Source organism: Oncorhynchus nerka, linkage group LG9a (genome assembly GCF_034236695.1).
Source record: "Oncorhynchus nerka isolate Pitt River linkage group LG9a, Oner_Uvic_2.0, whole genome shotgun sequence".
NCBI lineage: Eukaryota > Metazoa > Chordata > Actinopteri > Salmoniformes > Salmonidae > Oncorhynchus > Oncorhynchus nerka.
The window spans coordinates 52,449,720-52,472,300 of NC_088404.1; the positions used below are offsets into that span (position 1 = coordinate 52,449,720).

A 22,581-nucleotide genomic window follows, 5' to 3' on the forward strand; every position below is an offset into this window, starting at 1 on the left:
TTTGTTTATATATAGATCTATGCCCTTCTGTTTGTTTACAGATTTTAAATCAATATATTTAAAGTGTTTTTAATGAAAGGGTTGTTTGTGAGACCTAGCAAAGCTTTAGGTGGGCTAATACAAGGTATAGATGCTAATGAAACAGGGGAGAGACACTCTTGTCCAAGTGGGAGAGGGCAGTGTGGAGTGCAACAGAGACTGCATCGTCTGTGGATCTGTTGGGGTGGTATGCAAATTGGAGTGGGTCTAGGGTTTCTGGGATAATGGTGTTGACGTGAGCCATTACCAGCCTTTCAAAGCACTTCATGGCTACGGATGTGAGTGCTACGGGTCTGTAGTCATTTAGGCAGGTTACCTTAGTGTTCTTGGGCACAGGCACTATGGTGGTCTGCTTAAAACATGTAGGTATTACAAACTCGGACAGGGAGAGGTGGAAAATAAGTGAAGACACTTGCTAGTTGGTCAGCGCATGCTTGCAGTACACATCCTGGTAATCCGTCTGGCCCTGCAGCCTTGTGAATGTTGACCTGTCTAAAGGTCTTACTCACATCGGCTGTGGAGAAAGTGATCACACAGTCTTCCGGTACAGCTGGTGCTCTCATGCATGTTTCAGTGTTATTTGCCTCGAAGCGAGCATAGTAGTTTAGCTCGTCCGGTAGGCTCGTGTCACAGGGCAGCTCTCGGCTGTGCTTCCCTTTGTATTATCTAATGGTTTGCAGGCCCTGCCACATCTGACGAGCGTCAGAGCTGATGTAGTACGACTCAATCTTAGTCCTGTATTGATGCTTTGCCTGTTTGATGGTTCGTCGGAGGGCATAGTGGATTTCTGATAAGCTTCCGGGTTAGAGTCTCGCTCCTTGAAAGAGGCAGCTCTAGCCTTTAGCTCAGTGCGGATGCTGCCTGTAATCTATGGTTTCTGGTTGGGGTATGTACAGTATGTACGGTCACTGTGGGGACGACATCATTGATGCACTTATTGATGAAGCCAATGACAGATGTGGTGTACTCCTCAATGCCATTGGAGGAATCCCGGAACATATTCCAGTCTGTGCTAGCAAAACAGTCCTGCAGCTTAGCATCTGCTTAATCTGACCACTTTGTTATTGATCTAGTCACTGGTGCTTCCTGCTTTAATTTTTGCTTGTAAGCAGGAATCAGGAGGATAGAATAATGGTTAGATTTGCCAAATGGAGGGCGAGGGAGAGCTTTGTATGCATCTCTGTGTGTGGAGTGTAGGTGGTCCAGAGTTATTTTCCCTCTGGTTGTACATTTAACATGTTTATAGAAATTTGGTAAAATGGATTTAAGTTTCCCTGCATTAAAGTCCCCACCTACTAGGAGCACTGCCTCTGGGTGAGCGTTTTCTTATTTGCTTGTAGCGGAATACAGTTCATTCAATGCTATCTTGTTGCCAGCCTCCGACTGTGGTGGTATGTAAACAGCTACAAAGAATATAGACAAAAACTCTCTCGGTAGGTAATGTGGTCTGCAGCTTATCATGAGAAACTCTACCTCAGGCGAGCAATGGCTCAAGAATTCCTTAGATATGGTGCACCAGCTGTTGTTTACAAAAATACATAGACTGCCGCCACTTCTCTTACAAGATGCCGCTGTTCTATCCTGCCGGTACATCGTATAACCAGCCAGCTGTATGTTGATATTGTCGTCGTTCAGCCATGACTCCGTGAAGCATAAGATGTTAGTTTTGAATGTCCCGTTGGTAGTTTAATCTTCCCAATAACTTGACTATATTATTGTCCAAATATTGCATGTTTGCGAGCTGAATTGAGGGGAGTAGGTTTTTTTTCCGACCGCCTCCTACTCCTTAGAAGGCAGCCTGCCCTCTGGTCTCTCTTTCTCCGCCTCACCATCACGCAGATCACTGCGGTCGCGGCCTGTTCCCTAGAGAGCCATATATCCTCCACCTCGGGCTCGTCAGAGTCGTGAAAGAAGAAAAAGGATTCTGCTAGTCCGTGGTGAGTAATCGCAGTCCAGTTATTTTCGGTCATAAGAGACGGTGGCGGCAACATTGTGTAAAAAAATAAGTTACCAACAACGCAGATAAACGAACAAAAAAAACACAAATCGGTTGGGGGCACGTTAAACATCTGCCTTCTGTCCCGGCACCATTTTTCGATTTGTTGCGCAGGCAATTAAGGAATGACAGAGCAGTAACAGATAAATCCTGTTAATTTGACATTGTTAAACACTGGGCTCGAGTCCGTGGATAGAAGGGGGAATCGGGGGACATTGCGGTCAAGGTTATGTGTAATTCCCTTCTCTGGCACAAGAACAAAGCAGTCAATGTTGTCTTAATTCGTAAATAGCAACTGCTGCTCTACCTGTATGACACACTACTCCCACAGGGCACAATACATATGTGCTAGGAAACGAATGATGATACAGTGGCACACAGGTAATTCTACCTATAGGCACTGCCACATCAAGCTCACAGCCTTTCAGCCACTAAAAGAGAGCCTTCTGAAACGGTTAACTTCTTCCTCTTCTCCCTTATACTGCTTTCAGGTATTTTTAAAACAGATATCCAGGTATTTTTAGAGAGTCTACTTTTTTTAAAGGATGCTGGTATAGAATGCGTTGGTCAACTCAACTCTGGCTTACTCAGCCCCAGCCAGAAGAACTCAAGAGAGAAGTGTAACAGATGTAAATCGTACTCTACCTGCGTTGTGTTTTGTCCAAGTAAATCACATCAGCCAGTGGTCCCAGTTGAGCATCATTTATTTCTGTTGCTGTTGTTAAATAGGAAATGGCACGCTAGTTGTGCAGGGCTTAACGGTATTGATGGCTGTCGATGGCAAAATCTGTAGCATCAAGACAACTGTGTTAGCAGTGGGCTTATGTGACCATTACATCAGTGTACGCTAGCTAACAGACTTATTTACAGCAATCATATGCCAAAGCACACCCCAGAAAGCCTCTCAATCCCTAATAGGTACCATATACCCACACATGTATAAATCAGTAATGTACAGCAAACTTGTGCACATTGTAAAATAGAAAACAGTATTCAGAACGTGACCTACCCCTTGCATCACATTTTCATACTGGGAAGACCTGACGTTCGCGATCTCCCCCTATCTGCAAGCGGGGCCAATCACAACACACCTTATTGTCAACAGAGTTGAACCAACCAACCACAATGCTCGAACATTCAATACACCTTTCTTTAGAGGCAAGTGGAAAGATAACCAACCCTGTTACAGAAGCCTAAACTGATGTGCTGGCTGGCTAGAGTGCAGTACTGTCCATGGTACGGTCCCTGGGGGGTGTTGGTGCAGGTCCTTTTTGCTGAGACACATTTGCACACATTCCTCAGTGTTCTTGGGGGAGGATGAGGAGAGAGAGTCTCGCTTTTAAAGCACTGTGTCTTGTCACGTATACAACATTCCACACACAGATACACAGCAAACAGAGTAGCCCCCCATTCCATGTCCACTTCAGGCTGCACACTTACCTGTACCTGTGTGTGCATGTGTAACCTCTAGCCATAAACCTAATAGAAATCCTGCTGTAGAAGGGGGAATGGCACACCACTCACCTTTTACTTGGCTCAATTGAAAAAGATGGGTTTCATTTTCCTGCAACGGCCTTTGGCATGACCTTCCTGTAAGAGAGCAGGGTAGACTGAAGTTAGAAACTCTGATTGAAGCCAGATTCCTTTGTCCCAAACGTTGAATTTTTGCCTCCTCACAAATTCCAATTCATTTTTATTTTTAAATTTCACCTTTATTTATCCAGGTAAGCTGGGTTGAGAACAAGTTCTCATTTGCAACTGCGACCTGGTCAAGATAAAGCAAAGCAGTTTGACACATACAACAACAGAGTTACACATGAAATAAACAAACATACAGTCAATAATACAGTAGAAAGAGTCTATATACAGTATGTGCAAATGAGGTAGGATAAGGGAAGTAAAGGCAATAAATAGGCCATGGTGGCGAAGTAATTACAATATAGCAAATATAACACTGGAATGGTAGATGTGCAGAAGATGAATGTGCAAGTAGAGATACTGGGGTGCAAAGGAGCAAGATAAATAAATGAATACAGTTTTGGAATGAGGTAGTTGGATGGGCTATTTACAGATGGGCTATGTACAGGTGCAGTGATCTGTGAGCTTCTCTGACAGCTGGTGCTTAAAGCTAGTGAGGGAGTCTCCAACGTCAGTGTTTTTTGCAGTTTGTTCCAGTCATTGACAGCAGAGAACTGGAAGGGAAGGCAGCCAAAGGAGGAATTGGCTTTGGGGGTGACCAGTGAGATATACCTGCTGGAACGCGTGCTACGGGTGGGTGCTGCTATGGTGACCAGTGAGCTGAGATAAGGCGGGGCTTTACCTAGCAGAGATTTGTAGATGACCTGGAACTAGTGGGTTTGGCGACGAGTTTGAAGCGAGGGCCAGCCAACGAGAGAGTACAGGTCACAGTGGTGGGTAGTATATGAGGCTTTGGTGACAGAACGGGTGGCACTGTGATAGACTGCATCCAATTTGTTGAGTAGAGTTTAAGGGGTTATTTTGTAAATGACATCGCCGAAGTCGAGGATCAGTAGGATAGTCAGTTTTACGAGGGTATGTTCGGCAGCATGAGTGAAGGATGCTTTGTTGTGAAATAGGAAGCAGATTCTAGATTTAATTTTGGATTGGAGCTGCTTAATGTGAGTATGGAAGGAGTTTACAGTCTAACCAGACAACTAGGTATTTGTAGTTGTCCACATATTCTAAGTCAGAACCGTCCAGAGTAGTGATGCTGGATGGGCGGGCAGCTGCCGACAGCGATCGTTTGAAGAGCATGCATTTAGTTCTACTTGCATTTAAGAGCATTGATGTATAACAGAGAAAAGAGTCGGCCCGAGAATTGAACCCTTTGGCACCCCCATAGTGCCTGCCAGAGGTCCGGACAACAGACCCTCTGATTTGACACACTGAACTCTATCAGAGACATAGTTGGTGAACCAGGCGAGGCAATCATTTGAGAATGCTATAACCTTGTGTTCCCTTATTCTGAATCTTTGCCTCTTCACAGAATCAAACACAATGCTATAACCTTGTAGTATTCCCCTTATTACCTAAAGCTGATGATAACTGAACACATACACCGAGTATACAAAACATTAACAACACCTGCTCTTTCCATGACATAGACTGACCAGGTGAAAGATATGATCATGATAACTGGTGATGATAGTAGTGTCTACATGACCCGTAGTTCTGTATGATCTCTGCCTATATTTCATGGTTTGAGAGGGGCAGTATTTCTGTTCACATGTATTTGAAATACGTATTTTAAAGTCCTACTCTAGTCTCCTTTTCAGCTCATTTACCACAGTCCCTGCGCCCAAGAACACTAAGGCAACCTGCCTAAATAACTACAGACCCGTAGCACTCACGTCCGTAGCATGAAGTGCTTCGAAAGGCTGGTAATGGCTCACATTACACCATTATTCCAGAAACCCTAGTCCCACTCCAATTTGCATACCACTCAAACAGATCCACAGATGATGCAATCTCTATTGCACTCCACACTGCCCTCTCCCACTTGGACAAAAGGAACACCTATGTGAGAATGCTATTCATTGACTACAGCTCAGCGTTCAACACCATAGTACCCTCAAAGCTCATCACTAAGCTAAAGACCCTGGGACTAAACACCTCCCTCTGCAACTGGATCCTGGACTTCTTGATGAGCCGCCCCCAGGTGGTGAGGGTAGGTAGCAACACATCTGCCACATTGATCTTCAACACAGGAGCCCCTCAGGGGTGCGTGCTCAGTACCCTCCTGTACTCCCTGTTCACCCACGACTGCGTGGCCAGGTACGACTCCAACACCATCATTAAGTTTGCAGATGACGGGCCTCCCTCACTGTCTTTTTACTGTTGTTTTTTTATTTCCTTACTCATCCATTGTTCACCTAATACCTATGTTTTACTTAAAATTGCACTGTTGGTTAGGGTCTGTAAGTAAGCATTTCACTGTAAGGTCTACCTAAACCTGTTGTATTTGGCGCATGTGACAAATAAACTTGAAAAGGCTCATCTCAATAGATGATCCAGGTGTCCTCTGACATGGCGCAAGTTGGGGGGGGGTTCCTCTTTTGTTCTCTTTTGCTTCTTTATTCCTCAAGGAAGGGGGAGGCCGATGACATCAGAGGGCACCTACTCCATGCAGTTTTAACTTGTCTAAAAAAAAAACACTATTTTGCTCAAAACATTTTTTTACCCTTAATTAAAGTACAATTCCACCACTTTTCAACCTCATTTCCCATTCTCCAGCACAATACCAGTGTAATACTGTGTATTACCAGACAAAAGTTTGGACACACCTACTCATTCAAGGGTTTTTATTTATTTTTTACTATTTTCTAAATTGTAGAATAATAGTGAAGACATCAAAACTATGAAATAACACATGAAATCATGTAGTAACCAAAACAAAGTTAATGATATGGTGTAATATATAAACACATTACCTAGCAGTCTTCCTGCTTGCACCAAATCCCATGGATTTATGGTAAAATACAAACCCCATCACCCCTCAATGAATGTCATTTATTAATTCCTTCATTACAATGACCGTAATACGATAACAGTAACGCACTGCATTTTTGTATATTTTGGTACATTTAGGCTATTTTACATTTTGATGTATTGATACTCATCTCCGTTTATGAGCTGAGCAAGGACATATGAATCATTGACCTGAACAAAAATTCTCTGCAGACCTTTTAACCTAAACCTACCTTCGAGACTAATGATGTACAGATACTCTGATAAACTGTGTGTCTCGCCAGATGCTTGGTTAAGGTCACTCAACTTTTACTAAACCAACAATGCCTGAGAGGTTCATTGTCTCCAAGGCCACTATGGCGTAGCCCCTTTAGTTGAGTATTATAAACTCAAAACAAACAGCATGTCCAGAGACACTTAAGGCTCCTTAACTTGGAGTACCCCTTCACAGCAAATACCTGAAATTCCTTCGTTTTTACATTTGCAGCTATTTGCAATACCTGGGAGTTTCGTTTTCTGTTAATTAAGGTGTCTTTACTTTTACTCAAATGTGACAATTGGGTAATTTTTCCACCACTGATAACCATCATATCGAAGTAAAGTTCTAGTCACGCAATGACGTGTGGTCCTCTCACTATGGCTCGTGCGGAAAGCGTACTGTTTATTAGGCTACAGATGATGACGATGAATCTCATAGAGTGGTGAAAGTTCAAAGGGATGAGCTTGATGCACCTTTCTAAATAAATATCGAGGGTCTTATTCTGGTGACTTTATCGATGCTTGGCTGTCGCTCTTTTGTCCATAATAATCTCAGGTCATAGCTGCGATCTGTTGGCTAGTTCGCATGTGCCAATACTAGGGTGGGAACTCTCGCTGTATAACACATCATCAGTAGAGTTGAAAATGTGATGGAAACCCATTTAACTTGCATTTTTTTAAATTTAGCACATGGGAATTTAGCCGCAAAATGTATTTTTACGTGCACTACGTCATAACAGCACAGCATTTTATCCACAACAGGTCAATTTGATAAAACATGTCGCTGGTGGGACATAGCGAATATCGTTTTTAATTCGGATTTGTTGATATTGCCATGAAAATATGTTGCCAATTGGATGGAAACCTAGCTACGGACTAGAAAAGATCAACTTCTAGTTCAGAGATTTGGCTTGTGGTGGAAAAAGTACCCAATTGTCATATGTGCGTATAAGTAAGACACCTTAATAGAAAATGACCCGAGTAAAAGCGAAATCACCCAGGAAAATACTACTTGAGTAAAAGTCTAAAAGTATTTGGTTTAAAATATACTTAAGTATCGAAAGTAAATGTCATTGTTAAACTATACTTAAGTATCAAAGGCAAAAGTATAAATTAATTAAAATTCCTTATATTAAGCAAGGCAGAGGACACTCCGACATTAATTATAAAGGAACCATGTGTTAAGTGAGTCCGCCAGATCATAAACAGTTGGCATGATCAGGTTTGTTCTCTTGATAAGTGCATGAATTAAACCATTTTCCTGTCCTGCTAAGCACTCAAAATGTAACGAGTACTTTTGGGTAAAAATAACATTATTTTCTTTAGGAATGTAGATAAGTAAAAGTACAAGTTGTCAAAAATATAATAAGTAAAGTACAGATATACACAAAAAAATACTTTAGTACTTTAAAGTATTGTTTACTTAAGTACTTTTCACCACTGGATTTGGCAAAAAAGCTATAAAAACGATTTATTTCAATGTGAACGAAAGTTAGTTGTTCGGCAGATAAATACAAAACAATGCAGATAATCTTGGTTTACATCTCACTGTAGATTATATTTTATTTTAGAAAGTGGAGGGTTTATGCAGTGAAGTAATGGAAATAGGGACCCCAAACACACACCGTTAACAGCATAACATGTTGTATTATCCATGACATAAGTCAATTATGTTTAGGAGATGACCAAATGAAGGATAACCTGCGTTTTCTAAAACTATAGTGCCCCCTGGAGTACATCATTTGAAAGTACCATACCATTCCTCTTGTTTCAATGGCAGCATCATATCAATTAGAGACTGGGGGGTCTTGTGTCTATTATGTTCTATTGTGAATATTGTTACATGATATATCAACAATCAGTTCTCTACTTACGTGTGCATCCTTGCAACAACTGCATACAATTATTGTTTAAGACTGAACCCTGTAATAAAACATGACACCAGTCTTCAGCTATTTAAACACATTAACGACTACAAAACACAAAAGGTTGTATACTGACAATTTCACAAATGACAACTCCATCCCGCACCATGAGCGTGGTTCTGGCACCGTGCTACAAAGCCCTGTCATTTGCTACACTGCAAAGGGGTTGCTGTGAATTTGACAGTTACAGGCAGCTCAGTGGCAGGTAAAGAAATTCTGCATTTCATTTTCCAGTACACCTACAGTAATATAAATACGGTATCAAGTACTGTGTAATGACAGAGTACAATACCTTCAAATGTACTATTATAAAATAAATTAAATGCTACTGTAATCGGAATGAATGGATGATTGAAGGGAGGGGTTTGTATTTACTTAACGGTATTTACAAAGGATTGGTGCAAGCGGGTGGTTGCTAGGTGAAGTGTTTACACATTACAGCATATTAATGAATATTTGGGTGTCTTATATCACACATACTTCTAGGGGCAAACAAAGGCTTTTAAACTGGCCGGAACTACAGGGCAAAACAGACCAAAAGCACATGAAGATACAACGCTTAACCATTTTTGTGCCACTCCAATCTGTCCCCTATAGAATTTAAATAGAGAGCAATAGGAATGGTGTCTTTTAGTAGGCGCCAACTCCGCCATGGCTCTTGGCCAAAGTCTTTCGGGAAATGAAATCAGGTTTTTGTAAGGGGTTTTGGATAAACGCTGAAAATAAAGTCTGTGGTAAAACACAGGTTTACGACCTTACACGTTTTGTCCTATGAGATATTCTTCATCGGGAAACATCGCTGTGAATTTTGAAGCATTTCTGTAATCAAAACAAGCATGAAAGCACATAGGTTATGGTACCTGACTGATATCTCATAGATTAAAACATATAAGATCTCCAAAGCCTGTGTTAACGTCAGACCTTATCCCAAAACCCCATTAATTTCCCCCATAGGGATGGCAGTAAATCATTTTCAGTTTTTAGGACTACAACATGGGGAGTTCTATTGATGGGGTACTATAACCACGTAGGAGTTAAAGTGATAGGGCACTCTTACTCACCAGGTGCAACAAATACAGCCGTTACAAGGCATTCCTCAAAATATTTGAATGAGCCAGAAACAACGATACCATGCATCCACTAGTGGCCGAGGGGCGCAGTGGGCTAAGGCACTGAATGTCAGTGCTAGAGGCGTCACTACAGACCCTGGTTCAATTCCAGGCGGTATCACAACCGGTCGTGATTGGGAGTCCCATGGGGCGGCGCACAATTGGCCCAGCGTCATCCGGGTCATGCTTGGCCAGAGTAAGCCGTCATGGTAAATAAGAATTTGTTCTTAACTGACTTGCCTAGTTAAAGGTTTAAAAAAATAAAGGGGTTTTGGTGTGCCAAAGATATGGTATTGTATTCCATGTGGTGAAATTACAGTAACATTTGAAATACAGCAATTCTTTCCTAGCCCATAACATTTTCCCACAATGCGCCATAATGTACAGTATGTTGCCGTAAATCGTTTATTTTAATGTTGATAATACCTCCGATTACTGTACAGTTTTTCATTACAGTGTAGCAGCAATGTTTCAAGTGTAACACCGCAAATGTCCCATTTCTCACAGTATATGTACGCAAAAATTAAATTTAATAAAATGGGAGTAGTACACTATGATGGCTAGTTATTTGATTATTATTTTCATAAGTAATGAAATTTGATGATGTTAACATGGAGTTTTGTTCATACTACTTTATGGGTTATTAAGTGCTATCACTTTGGCAATGGAACCAAAAACGGTAACCCACAAACTGATAAAAATTATGCAAGCTGTAGTTTTACATTTACAAAAGACACAAACAATTGTGAAATCCCTTAGGAAAAAAATGTATAATCAAAACACGGTCAAAAACGTTTTGATAAAAGGAATCACACTCCACCTTCCTCAGACATTGAATTACTAGTGTCAGGTGCGCAGCTCCTTCAGTCCATCATATGAGAGCAATTTGAATCTGGCTGTTCTTTTTACTCTCAGGCTATGCAGGTAGTATCAAGATCTGTGCAGCACCTGGGTCGAGTTCATTAGGGCACGAAACAGAAAACGTTTCAAATCGATTTGCAACGGAAAAATAACATTTGCCTTTCCTATTGGACAAAAAGCCTAGGTAGGTTCTCTGTTTCAGTTTGTTGACTTCTATTTGGTGCCTAATGAACACAACCCTGGTATCTGTAAAAGTGAGCCTGCCTTCCCTGTTCCCTTTTGAGTTAATGAATGCTGAAGACGCAACATTGCACACTGAGGGCAAAGTTGCATCAATGTTCCATCAATGATTCAGCAACCATGAGTGTGTTGAATGGGGGCTCTACTGGGTCTGGGCGGGTCGGTTCTTCCTCTCCTGCCAATCTTTCTTCCTCAGGCTTAATTCTGCATCAGTGAAGGCTGCTGGGCCCCAGTTAGTGATCTTCTGAGGCCCCTTTGAACCTGAGAAAACAAAAATCATAAAGGTCTTTCACATCACTGCAGACAAAGGAAAGGAAATAAGGAAGCCACTTTAGATTATTGATATGTGCCCAGGCCACAGACGGTGAGAAAGCAAAATACCAGAACAGAGAGAGAGGGAAGATAACTAAATGAAGAGAGTATTGATAAAAAAGGAGGAGAGAGGGAAAGTGTGCAGTAATATAGTGTTGTGTTACCTGGTTGAATGAGGCGGACCAATCCCTCATGGTGGGCCACTTTATGTTTCCAGGTCCTGGTGTTGTTCGCTGCGTCCTCCAGTTTCTGCATTACGTCCTGTGACAAACAAAGAAGAGACGATCTCAGTCGATTTGTACAAGTAAGTCATCCCATTTTCAAATGAAGTGGAAGTTGGTTTTTAATACTGAAACAGGACAACCCACGGCTCACCTGTAGAACTCTAGTGCCCCCTACAATTGCCATCTGGTAGTAGTTGCCAAGACACCGCTCTAGCACCCCCTAAACATCTAATTAGGCATTGTTCTAGCACCACAACTCAAGCACCCTAGTTCTAACAGACCCAAATTTAGTCCCTACTCCTGAACTGAAAAACAGGCTCAATGAAGAACCTCTGTCGAAAGTACATTTTAGTCCAGAAGCAGGCCGTGAATCTTCAATCCTGGAAACCGACCCCCTAATGCATGCCTCACCTGGTATTGCTCCAGTGCCCCCTGCCTCTCACTCTCTAGCTGCTCCAGCTGCAGCATGGCGGCCTGCAGGGCATTCTCCTTGGCCGTTCCCTCCTTCTCCAGCTCCTGCTTCTCCGCCTCCGTCTCAGAGATGGCCCTCTGCTGGTGGAGGTGGATCTGCTCCAGCTCAGCCCTCTTGGTCGCCTCCTCCTCCAGTAACCTGGAGAGAGGACGCGGACAGAAAAGTCCAGGGAACAGATAGTGTGTCACATTCAAAACAGGGGAAGAAAAAAAAAAAGAAAAAAAGAGATGCGTTGATCAAAACCACAATTACGCTGCAAACATAAATCCACCCGTAGCGTATACACGCGCACCCGCACAAATTCCCTACTCAGAACACAATGTGAGAAATTGCTGGAGCCCAGAGAAGCACAAGTGTCAGCAGAGAGGAAGGAAGGAAGTGTTTCTGTACTGGAGGGACTGTTGCCCGCGTGTATGTAGCCCCCACGTGAATCCATTGATGGGGGCTTTGTGTGTGTGTGTGTGTGTGTGTGGTGTGTGCACGCGTTTCCCTCTTCCTCACTGACAAACTCCACTTGTCAGACAATTACAGTGATTCAGCCAGAGAGACAATGAAGTCCATCACCGTACATTCATCTCAAGAGTGCATGCGTATATGCCTGCTTTTCTGTGTGTGGAGCACTGACCGGGCCTGGAGCCTGCGAACAGTCTCCTCGTCCTGCCTGGCGCTTCTCTCCTCCTCCAGGGCGTCCTCCAGGCGGTGGTACATGTCCTCCAGCTCGTGGACGCGCTGCAGGTACTGCTCCAGCTCAGTGGACTTCTGAGCCACCTGCTCCTCCATCTCCTGTCGCACCTGAGGACCGGCGAGAAGACAATTGTATAAAAAGAGCACTACAGATATCCAAGACTAAATCTAGTGGTGCTCTTGGACCGGACGACCCATTCACTAGGAGTCAGCGCTTAGTAGGCTGTAGCACTCATTTAACTTACTTAAAATGTATTAAACTCTACTTTGGGTTAACTATCCCTTTAAAATCACTCATTTAACCCATTGTGTACCACTCGCTTCCTTTTCTCTCTTAAGCCCACTAACTTCCTATCATTCAGCCCTACCATTCAGGCTATGACAGTTAATGATTGGAAACACTTGCCATTGCGAATGCCAATCTGTAAAAATGACGTTCATTTTTTTTTTTTTTTTAATAACAGGAAGAAAGAAAAAGGACGCAACCCTTGTGGGTACATCCTGTAATAGAGCAGACATAGACTTGAGAGAATAAAATAAATGGAAAACCTCATTGATAGATGGTTCTATAAACAGATGTCATTTATAAAGTCTGCCAGTAGGATGTTTGGACTAAATGTCAAAGGTTATGAGCTTAAGAGTATAAACAGGGGGGATAAAATAACTAGAAAGTTTAAATCATTTTTCATGGACCAAAGAATTGACTGAATAAATGAAGAGAATCAGCTGATAAAGCTGCATCACTGGTTAGGGACAACTTGTACCTCCTTGAAGTCTCACAGGGTGCAGTGGGTCGCTGAAAAGCGTAATGAAATAGTAGCCAACTAAAAGGGTTCGGCCCAATTTGTTGAAGTCAATTCATTAGCTGGCCACAGTCTAAACAATCTCTTTTGGTCACTAAATTGTGTGTAGGCAGGTACCATTTTCTCCCTCTCAAGGTCCACCCTGTAGCGATCCTGTTGTTCAGTCTGCGTCTGCAAGAGTCTCCTCTCCTCCTCTGCCGCGTTGGCCGCCGCCTCCTCCAGTTTCTGACCAATAGCGGAGGGAACAGGCATTACATAATTGAGCATAATTGACGACAGATACACCTGACGCAATGGTAAATCTTTGCACTGGCGGAAGGGCTATAGGTCCAGGGTTGTGTCAGAAATATATATTTGAATCATTTTCACTGCATGAATTATGGGACTGCAGCTGATAGTAGCGCGAAAGGGCTGGGTTTTGATGAATAAAAGTTAGAGGCTTGCTCCTCACTGGCCAATCAAAACGTGCTCCATGGCTAAATATGTGGTTGCTTCAAATTGTGTATTTACGGTCTTATGTCATCAACTCCAATCTGAATGTTAGTCCATTATAGCCTAGTTTGTTAAATAGCCGACAGAAACAAAATGTAGGCCATATCCCATCTTTGTTAAATACGTTGAACATGTTTGCATTCCACATTGTTCTAAGTTATTGCGGCAGGTAGCCTAGTGGTTAGAGCCATTGGGCCAGTAACAGAATGGTTGCGAGATCGAATCCCGGAGCTGAGAAGGCAGTTCGGCCCCTGAACAAGGCAGTTAACTCACTGTTCCTAGGATGTCATTGTAAATAAGAATTTGTTAAATAAAAGGTTAAAAAAAACAATTTCATGGTTTCAATATGTAAAACATAGCATATAGTAGCCACCCTTTGCCTTGACGACAGCTTTGCACACGCTTGGCATTCTCTCAACCAGCTTCATGAGGTAGTCACCTGGAATGCATTTCAATTAACAGGTGTGCCTTATTAAAAGTTAATATTGTGGAATTTATTTCCTTCTTAATGCGTTTGAGCCAATCAGTTGTGTTGTGACAAGGTAGGGGTGGTATTCAGAAGATAATATTTACCAAATAGGGTTATGGCAAGAACAGCTCAAATAAGTAAAGAGAAACGACAGTTCATCTTATTCATCATAAGACATGAAGGTCAGTCAATCCGGAAAATTTCAATAACTTTGAATGTTACTTCAAGTGCAGTCACAAAAACCATCAAGCGCTATGATGAAACTGGCTCATGTGGATCACCACAGGAAAGGAAGACCCAGAGTTACCTCTGCTGCAGAGGGTACGTTTCTTAGAGTTATCAGCCTCAGATATTGCAGACCAAATAAATGCTTCAGGCATTCATGGTCAAATTGCTGCAAAGAAACCATTACTAAAGGACACCAATAAGAAGAAGAGACTTGCTTGGGTCAAGAAACATGAACAATGTGTCTGTGCTTTGGTCTGATGTGTCCAAATTTGAGACTTTTGGTTCCAACCGCCGTGTCTTTGTGAGACACAGAGTAGGTGAATGGATGATCTCCGCATGTGTGATTCCCACTGGTGACACTGTCTGTGATTTATTTAGAATTCAATGCACACTTAACCAGCATGGCTACCACAGCATTCTGCAGCAATACGCCATCCCATCTAGTTTGGGCCTCTATGCTGTGTAAGGTCTATTTGACCAAGAAGGAGAGTGATGAGTGCTGCATCACATGACCTGGTCTCCACAATCACCTGACCTCAACCCAATCCAATTGAGATGTTTGGGATGAGTTGGACTGCAGAGTGAAGGAAAAGCAGCCAAAAAGTGCTCAGCATATGTTGGAAAAGCATTCCTCATTAAGCTGGTTGAGAGAATGCCAAGAGTGAGCAAAGCTGTCATCAAGTCAAAGGATGGCTACTTTGAAGAATCTCAAATATAAAATAGATTGATTTGTTTAACACTTTTTTGGTTACTACATAATTCCATGTGTTATTTCATAGTTTTGATGTCTTCACTATTATTCTACAATGTAGAAAATAGTACATTTTCTTTTTAGAAAATCCCTGGATTGAGTAGGTGTGTCTAAACCTTTATGTAAATGAGATATTTCTCCATTTCATTTTCAAATAAAATTGCAAACATTCCCATCACTTTGTCATGAGGTGTTGTGTGTAGATGGGATGAGAGAAAACATCTATTGAAGCCATTTTTAATTCAGGCTGCAACCGTGTACAAGTGAACCCAGGGTTAAAGGGTTAATAAAGGGCGCCGACCCCTCACCCTCTAGTCCTGTGTGTACCACAGACCTGTCCTGGACTGGGGAGCTTGAGAGACGGGAACTTGTTGCACCTCAATGGGAGATTGTTGTTCATTCATTATGCATTGAGTACTAGGGGCACAATGAACGTTCAGACACAGGGACATTGTTGCCCCAATAAATCCAATGATTGTCCACAGCTACACTGCATGTGTTACATTGGACAATAAAGTTTTATGGTATTGTCGTATGGCTCATTTGAGCTTGTCCAGATGACTAGTCATGGGTCTCATCTATAAGAGCTCTGCTACAATGGGTATTGAAGAGAAGCACTGGTATGTACTGGAACTTAGAGCGCTATCTTCCTTACCAATCTCTACAGAAAATAGAGGGCGTGAACATATTGAATATGAAATGTTGTTAGTACAATAACACCGACCATTGAAATAACATTTCCAAATGTTTTCTTCACTCATAACCCGAACTGCTTTGTGAATATAAAAATCAGATCAATACGTGTTAAAGAGATCAATGGAATTCAACCAAAACAATGGAAACGCCACAAGGGGGAAAGATTCAGAATCTCCTCATTGCCGCCCATCAAAATCAACCTACAATTTAAACAATAGTCCCTGTGTATTTCACATAATGTTAGGGTAAAAAGTATAATACTAGTATGGATGTCGTCACAAATCAACGGCATTATACTTTTAAAAAACGGCTTCAAATACCACCACCAATTTCCATATGGCTAGCTATGCAACCAGCTTATACGAATGGGAGTTAGCATTTTGCAGACATTTTGTCTGAACCCGAAAAGAACAACTTCTAAATATTATGCAGCGAAAACAACCAAATACAATCTACCACATTGTGGGCCTGTTAGAACACAAATTATGACGAATATCCACTTTCTTAGATCCAATTTTTTGAATGGTCGCCAATGGCCTGCATTCCATTAACCTCTTCACCGCATGTATAGGAGAATATTGCCATCATGTATTTGATTTTAACTGTCCATGTTGTTTTCTGCTGGCGAGTGAAATGAGGAAACATCTCATTTAAGTGACATTTAATCTGTAATTAAAAGACCCAACTGAGCAGTGATAATTGGACTTCAACTGTGAATAAACGGCATCAAAAGGCCAGACTAAAATAACTTTCAAATCAGTATTAAGAGAGTTGACTGGGAAAAGTCCCCCAGGGCTCTGTTCTAGGCCCTCTCCTATTCTCGCTATACACCAAGTCACTTGGCTCTGTCATAACCTCACATGGTCTCTCCTATCATTGCTATGCAGACGACACACAATTAATCTTCTCCTTTCCCCCTTCTGATGACCAGGTGGCGAATCGCATCTCTGCATGTCTGGCAGACATATCAGTGTGGATGACGGATCACCACCTCAAGCTGAACCTCGGCAAGACGGAGCTGCTCTTCCTCCCGGGGAAGGACTGCCCGTTCCATGATCTCGCCATCACGGTTGACAACTCCATTGTGTCCTCCTCCCAGAGCGCTAAGAACCTTGGCGTGATCCTGGACAACACCCTGTCGTTCTCAACTAACATCAAGGCGGTGGCCCGTTCTTGTAGGTTCATGCTCTACAACATCCGCAGAGTATGACCCTGCCTCACACAGGAAGCGGCGCAGGTCCTAATCCAGGCACTTGTCATCTCCCGTCTGGATTACTGCAACTCGCTGTTGGCTGGGCTCCCTGCCTGTGCCATTAAACCCCTACAACTCATCCAGAACGCCGCAGCCCGTCTGGTGTTCAACCTTCCCAAGTTCTCTCACGTCACCCCGCTCCTCCGCTCTCTCCACTGGCTTCCAGTTGAAGCTCGCATCCGCTACAAGACCATGGTGCTTGCCTACGGAGCTGTGAGGGGAACGGCACCTCAGTACCTCCAGGCTCTGATCAGGCCCTACACCCAAACAAGGGCACTGCGTTCATCCACCTCTGGCCTGCTCGCCTCCCTACCACTGAGGAAGTACAGTTCCCGCGCAGCCCAGTCAAAACTGTTCGCTGCTCTGGCCCCCCAATGGTGGAACAAACTCCCTCACGACGCCAGGACAGTGGAGTCAATCACCACCTTCCGGAGACACCTGAAACCCCACCTCTTTCAGGAATACCTAGGATAGGATAAAGTAATCCTTCTCACCCCCCTTAAAAGATTTAGATGCACTATTGTAAAGTGGCTGTTCCACTGGATGTCTTAAGGTGAACGCACCAATTTGTAAGTCGCTCTGGATAAGAGCGTCTGCTAAATGACTTAAATGTAAATGTAAATGTAAAAGTGAAAGTGACAAAAAGCTAAGCACATACACACACACACACACACTTCATTCCCCTGAACAGTACAATCCACACTCACATTGCGAAACCATTGAGGAAACCAGAAAGTGGGGCTATTCTATTGTTAACATTCAGAAGCACATGTGGCAACGAATCTACCACCAACGGTTTCTGTGGGAGGAACTTCACACATGTAAAGTTACAGTCTTTCAGGTGACCTACATCCCGAAGTAGCACTGTCTTTTCACTTTCATAGGTCTTCTCTTCATTTAAGCGATGACTGTGATGAACCACTTTCCCCCCCCCGACTGTTTTAAACGTGTTCCAGCAACTACCCTCGTGACTTCCAGACTAGACTAAGAACAGTGGAGATAGTAGGTGGAAACGGATTCTAATGACTACATTTGGTAACACTTTACTTGACACCCATAACCATGTCATAATATGACATAACCTGTCATGATATGGTCATAACACTGTCATTGCCCATATATTTACACCTGTTGTGACGTGTTATTTGATGGCTGGTTATGACACCTTACACTAGTGTCAAAACCCACATTTATTCCCCCCCCATAAAAATCCTTGCCAATAAGTATCCTTTTGTTTGAAAGTTTGTTTCTAAAATCCTTTTTCATTTAAAAAATACATTAAAAAAATCTTTATTCATATTTTCAATAACTTGTAGAGATATACACTTTATGATACTGTCATGAAGCATTATGACCATCCTGTGTCACTTTACTTGGACTAAGAAAATACACATTATTATGCACTTTATTATGCATTATGACCATCCTAATCATATAAGCCAGATAGGCCTATCACATACATGCCCTTACTATCAGTCATCCGTCTTGTCTTGCTCCTGAAATCTGCTCCTGCATTCATCCCAGTCTTCAGCATATATACAGTGGGGCAAAACAAGTATTTAGTCAGCCACCAATTGTGCAAGTTCTCCCACTTAAAAAGATGAGAGAGGCCTGTAATTGTCATCATAGGTACACTTCAACTATGACAGACAAAATGAGAAGAAAAAAATCCAGAATATCACATTGTAGGATTTTTAATGAATTTATTTCCAAATTATGGTGGAAAATAAGTATTTGGTCACCTACAAACAAGCAAGATGTCTGGCTCTCACAGACCTGTAACTTATTTTTTTTAAGAGGTTCCTCTGTCCCCCACTCGTTACCTGTATTAATGGCACCTGTTTGAACTTGTTAGCAGTATAAAAGACACCTATCCACAACCTCAAACAGTCACACTCCAAACTCCACTATGGCCAAGACCAAAGAGCTGTCAAAGGATACCAGAAACAAAATTGTAGACCTGCACCAGGCTGGGAAGACTGAAACTGCAATAGGTAAGCAGCTTGATTTGAAGAAATCAACTGTGGGAGCAATTATTAGGAAATGGAAGACATACAAGACCACTGATAATCTCCCTCAATTGGGTCTCCACGCAAGATCTCACCGCGTGGGGTCAAAATGATCACAAGAACGGTGAGCAAAAATCCCAGAACCACACGGGGGGAACCTAGTGAATGACCTGCAGAGAGCTGGGACCAAAGTAACAAAGCCTACCATCAGTAACACACTACACTGCCAGGGACTCAAATCCTGCAGTGCCAGACGTGTCCCCCTGCTTAAGCCAGTACATGTCCAGGCCTGTCTGAAGTTTGCTAGAGAGCATTTGGATGATCCAGAAGAAGATTGGGAGAATGTCATATGGTCAGTTGAAACCAAAATATAACTTTTTGGTGAAAACTCAACTCGTCGTGTTTGGAGGACAAAGAATGCCGAGTTGCATCCACAGAACACCATACCCACTGTGAAGCATGGGGGTGGAAACATCATGCTTTGGGGCTGTTTTTCTGCAAAGGGACCAGGACGACTGATCCGTGTAAAGGTAAGAATGAATGGGGCCATGTATCGTGAGATTTTGAGTGAAAACCTCGTTCCATCAGCAAGGGCATTGAAGACGAAACGTGGCTGGGTCTTTCAGCATGACAATGATCCCAAACACACCGCCCAGGCAACGAAGGAGTGGCTTCATAAGAAGCATTTCAAGGTCCTGGAGTGGCCTAGCCAGTCTCCAGATCTCAACCCCATAGAAAATCTTTGGAGGGAGTTGAAAGTCCGTGTTGCCCAGCAACAGCCCCAAAACATCACTGCTCTAGAGGAGATCTGCATGGAGGAATGGGCCAAAATACCAGCAACAGTGTGTGAAAACCTTGTGAAGACTTACAGAAAATGTTTGACCTCTGTCATTGCCAAACAAAGGGTATATAACAAAGTATTGAGATAAACTTTTGTTATTGATCAAATACTTATTTTCCACCATAATTTGCAAATAAATTCATTAAAAATGTGATTTTCTGGATTTTTTTTCTCATTTTGTCTGTCATAGTTGAAGTGTACCTATGATGAAAATTACAGGCCTCTCTCATCTTTTTAAGTGGGAGAACTTGCACAATTGGTGGCTGACTAAATATTTTTTGCCCCACTGTATATAGACCCTGTAAAATTATCATTGTAATTGCTCACACAATGATATCAGACATGCACCTACCCTAATGCACTGTTGCTGATGATATATATACATACACACATATATATATAGTAGGTTGTTGTGTAATGGAACGTTTTTGGGGTTGACACTTATGTAGGCGTCATAACCAGCCATAAAATAACACAATACGTGTCGCAACAGGTCTAAATATGTGTCATGACAGTGTTAGGACCATATTATAACAGGTTATGACAAGTTATGTCAGCTGTTATGACGTATGACATGGTTATGAACATGTCATAATGTGTTACGACGCTGAGTGTCAAGTAAAGTGTTTACCTCTCATTTTCACACTACCTTACTGTGCTGACTTCGAGGTTTTCTTTTCACATTGTGGATGCATAACTAGGCCAGCACAGGGTAGCTCAACTCAGTAGTTTGAAAAGGGAGGACGTTGACCAGTGTGAGTGAAGGGAGGACGTTGACCAGTGTGAGTGAGCTCACCTTCCTCATGGCCTCCAGTTCCTGCTGCTTGTCCTCGTTGGCCGTCTGCAGCTCCTTCATCCTGAGCTCCAGCTCCTCCTGCTCCGCTTGCTGTTTCTGCCTCAGCTCCCTCCGCTTCTGGCGGGACTCGCGGTGCGGCGCCGGCCGGCCCAGCTTCAGCAGACTGATACACGTCTGGATGGCTGAAATGGAGAAGAGACACCAAGACAGGGCTCAGGTCCAAGGCTGGGCCATGTTCAGTATAGGAAAAGGTTGTGGAATGTTGCAGGTAGAAATGCGATGAGTAACGCTGATATGACTACTTATTAATCGTGTCAGAGGCGCATGACTATTCTACGTAACATATTTCTATCTGAATGTTCCACAATGTTGAGCTCTGCTGAACGTGCCCCTGTACTTATACCCATGAATAAAGTCTAGATGTCCAGTCCTATACTTTCCATAATAACAACAGGAGATCAAATGCATGGTGAGAGAATTGCGAACTAGAGTTACATTACACAACAGGATTCGAAACACAAAAACTATATACATTTGTAATCTATGAATACTGTATGAGCAATGTACAAGTGCTTTCATTTCTGATTAAATACAAATGAAATGAGTCCTCTTCCTACCCTGTATCCACTCCTGTTTCCTCTTCTTATCCGACGCGCTGATCTCATAGCTTTTGTCGGAGCATTTGACGTAGAACAGGCACTTCTTCCCTTCCTTATCCGGTAACGACTGTAAAGACAATTTCATTGACATTTTTTTACACTCTTCCAACAACATGCATTTTATAGTTTGGTTAAGGGTTCAAATGAATGAATGAGCATTGGTCGTTGTCGTTAACCGTTGTCGTTTGTGTTTGTTGATGCCGTTTAGTGTTCCTTGCCTCCACACAGCAGTTTCCATCCAGCAGGATGTCACCCTTCTTCTCTGCCAGGTCCTCGCTCACGTAGTAGGATATGGAGTTGGGCTTCAGGAGGAACCAGCGCTCTGTCCAGTTCTTTCTCTTGTGACCCTTTTTCATCATGTAGCCCTGCAGCAAGTGAAAAACAGGAAGGCTCAGACAGTTGTGTTTCTGTCTTTTGTCGGTTTGTGTTAATATCGGTGTTGAAAAACTAGCAGGAGACGTTTCAGTATAATTGCTTAGTTGACTGCCGCACAGCCACCATGATGAGTTTGTGGTGTTGCATTTGAGATTCTAAAATCGTCAATATTCATGTGGTCCCTATAAAAAAAGGCGACATTACACTCAGCCAAACATCGTTTTGGTGCGTGGTGTTTAAAAGCTCAATCCATGCTACAGTATTGCTGGTACATAACACTGGTCAACGCTATCTATCGACACGTCACATGACGGTAGTTTGGTTGACATCAACATTTGCCAAGGCATGGAGATCTAAATGGCTCTGAGGCCGACCTGTTTGAATACGTCAAGGATGAGCTCGTGGAAGACCTCGGTGATGCCCATAGAGAGGGTCTGGCGGTCCATGCCCTTGCTGAAGGTGCCCGTGCCCACCAGGGTGATTATCTCCCAGGCACTCAGGCACTGCTGCTTGGTGCAAAGCTCAAGCTTGTAGTCCTCGAAGCGCTCCTCCACCCAGCTGCCACCCATGGCCTCCGTCAGCTTGCGCAGGAAGTACTCGAT

The 22,581-nt window shown here is 42.8% G+C and overlaps 1 protein-coding gene across 1 annotated transcript in view; it reads right to left on the minus strand.

The window, feature by feature from the left end:
- Window positions 1–8,314: 8,314 nt before the first annotated feature.
- The window catches only part of swap70b (switching B cell complex subunit SWAP70b), a 30,702-nt gene continuing 16,435 nt past the window's right edge, over window positions 8,315–22,581 (minus strand). The window contains exons 4-12 of the mRNA XM_029668533.2: window positions 22,354–22,581; window positions 21,823–21,969; window positions 21,563–21,671; window positions 20,946–21,127; window positions 13,529–13,636; window positions 12,550–12,716; window positions 11,864–12,062; window positions 11,393–11,489; window positions 8,315–11,177 (exon numbers count right to left, since the gene is read on the minus strand). Coding sequence (XP_029524393.1) covers window positions 11,059–11,177; window positions 11,393–11,489; window positions 11,864–12,062; window positions 12,550–12,716; window positions 13,529–13,636; window positions 20,946–21,127; window positions 21,563–21,671; window positions 21,823–21,969; window positions 22,354–22,581 — 1,356 coding nt within the window. The 3' untranslated portion in view covers window positions 8,315–11,058. The remainder of the gene's footprint in view (window positions 11,178–11,392; window positions 11,490–11,863; window positions 12,063–12,549; window positions 12,717–13,528; window positions 13,637–20,945; window positions 21,128–21,562; window positions 21,672–21,822; window positions 21,970–22,353) is intronic.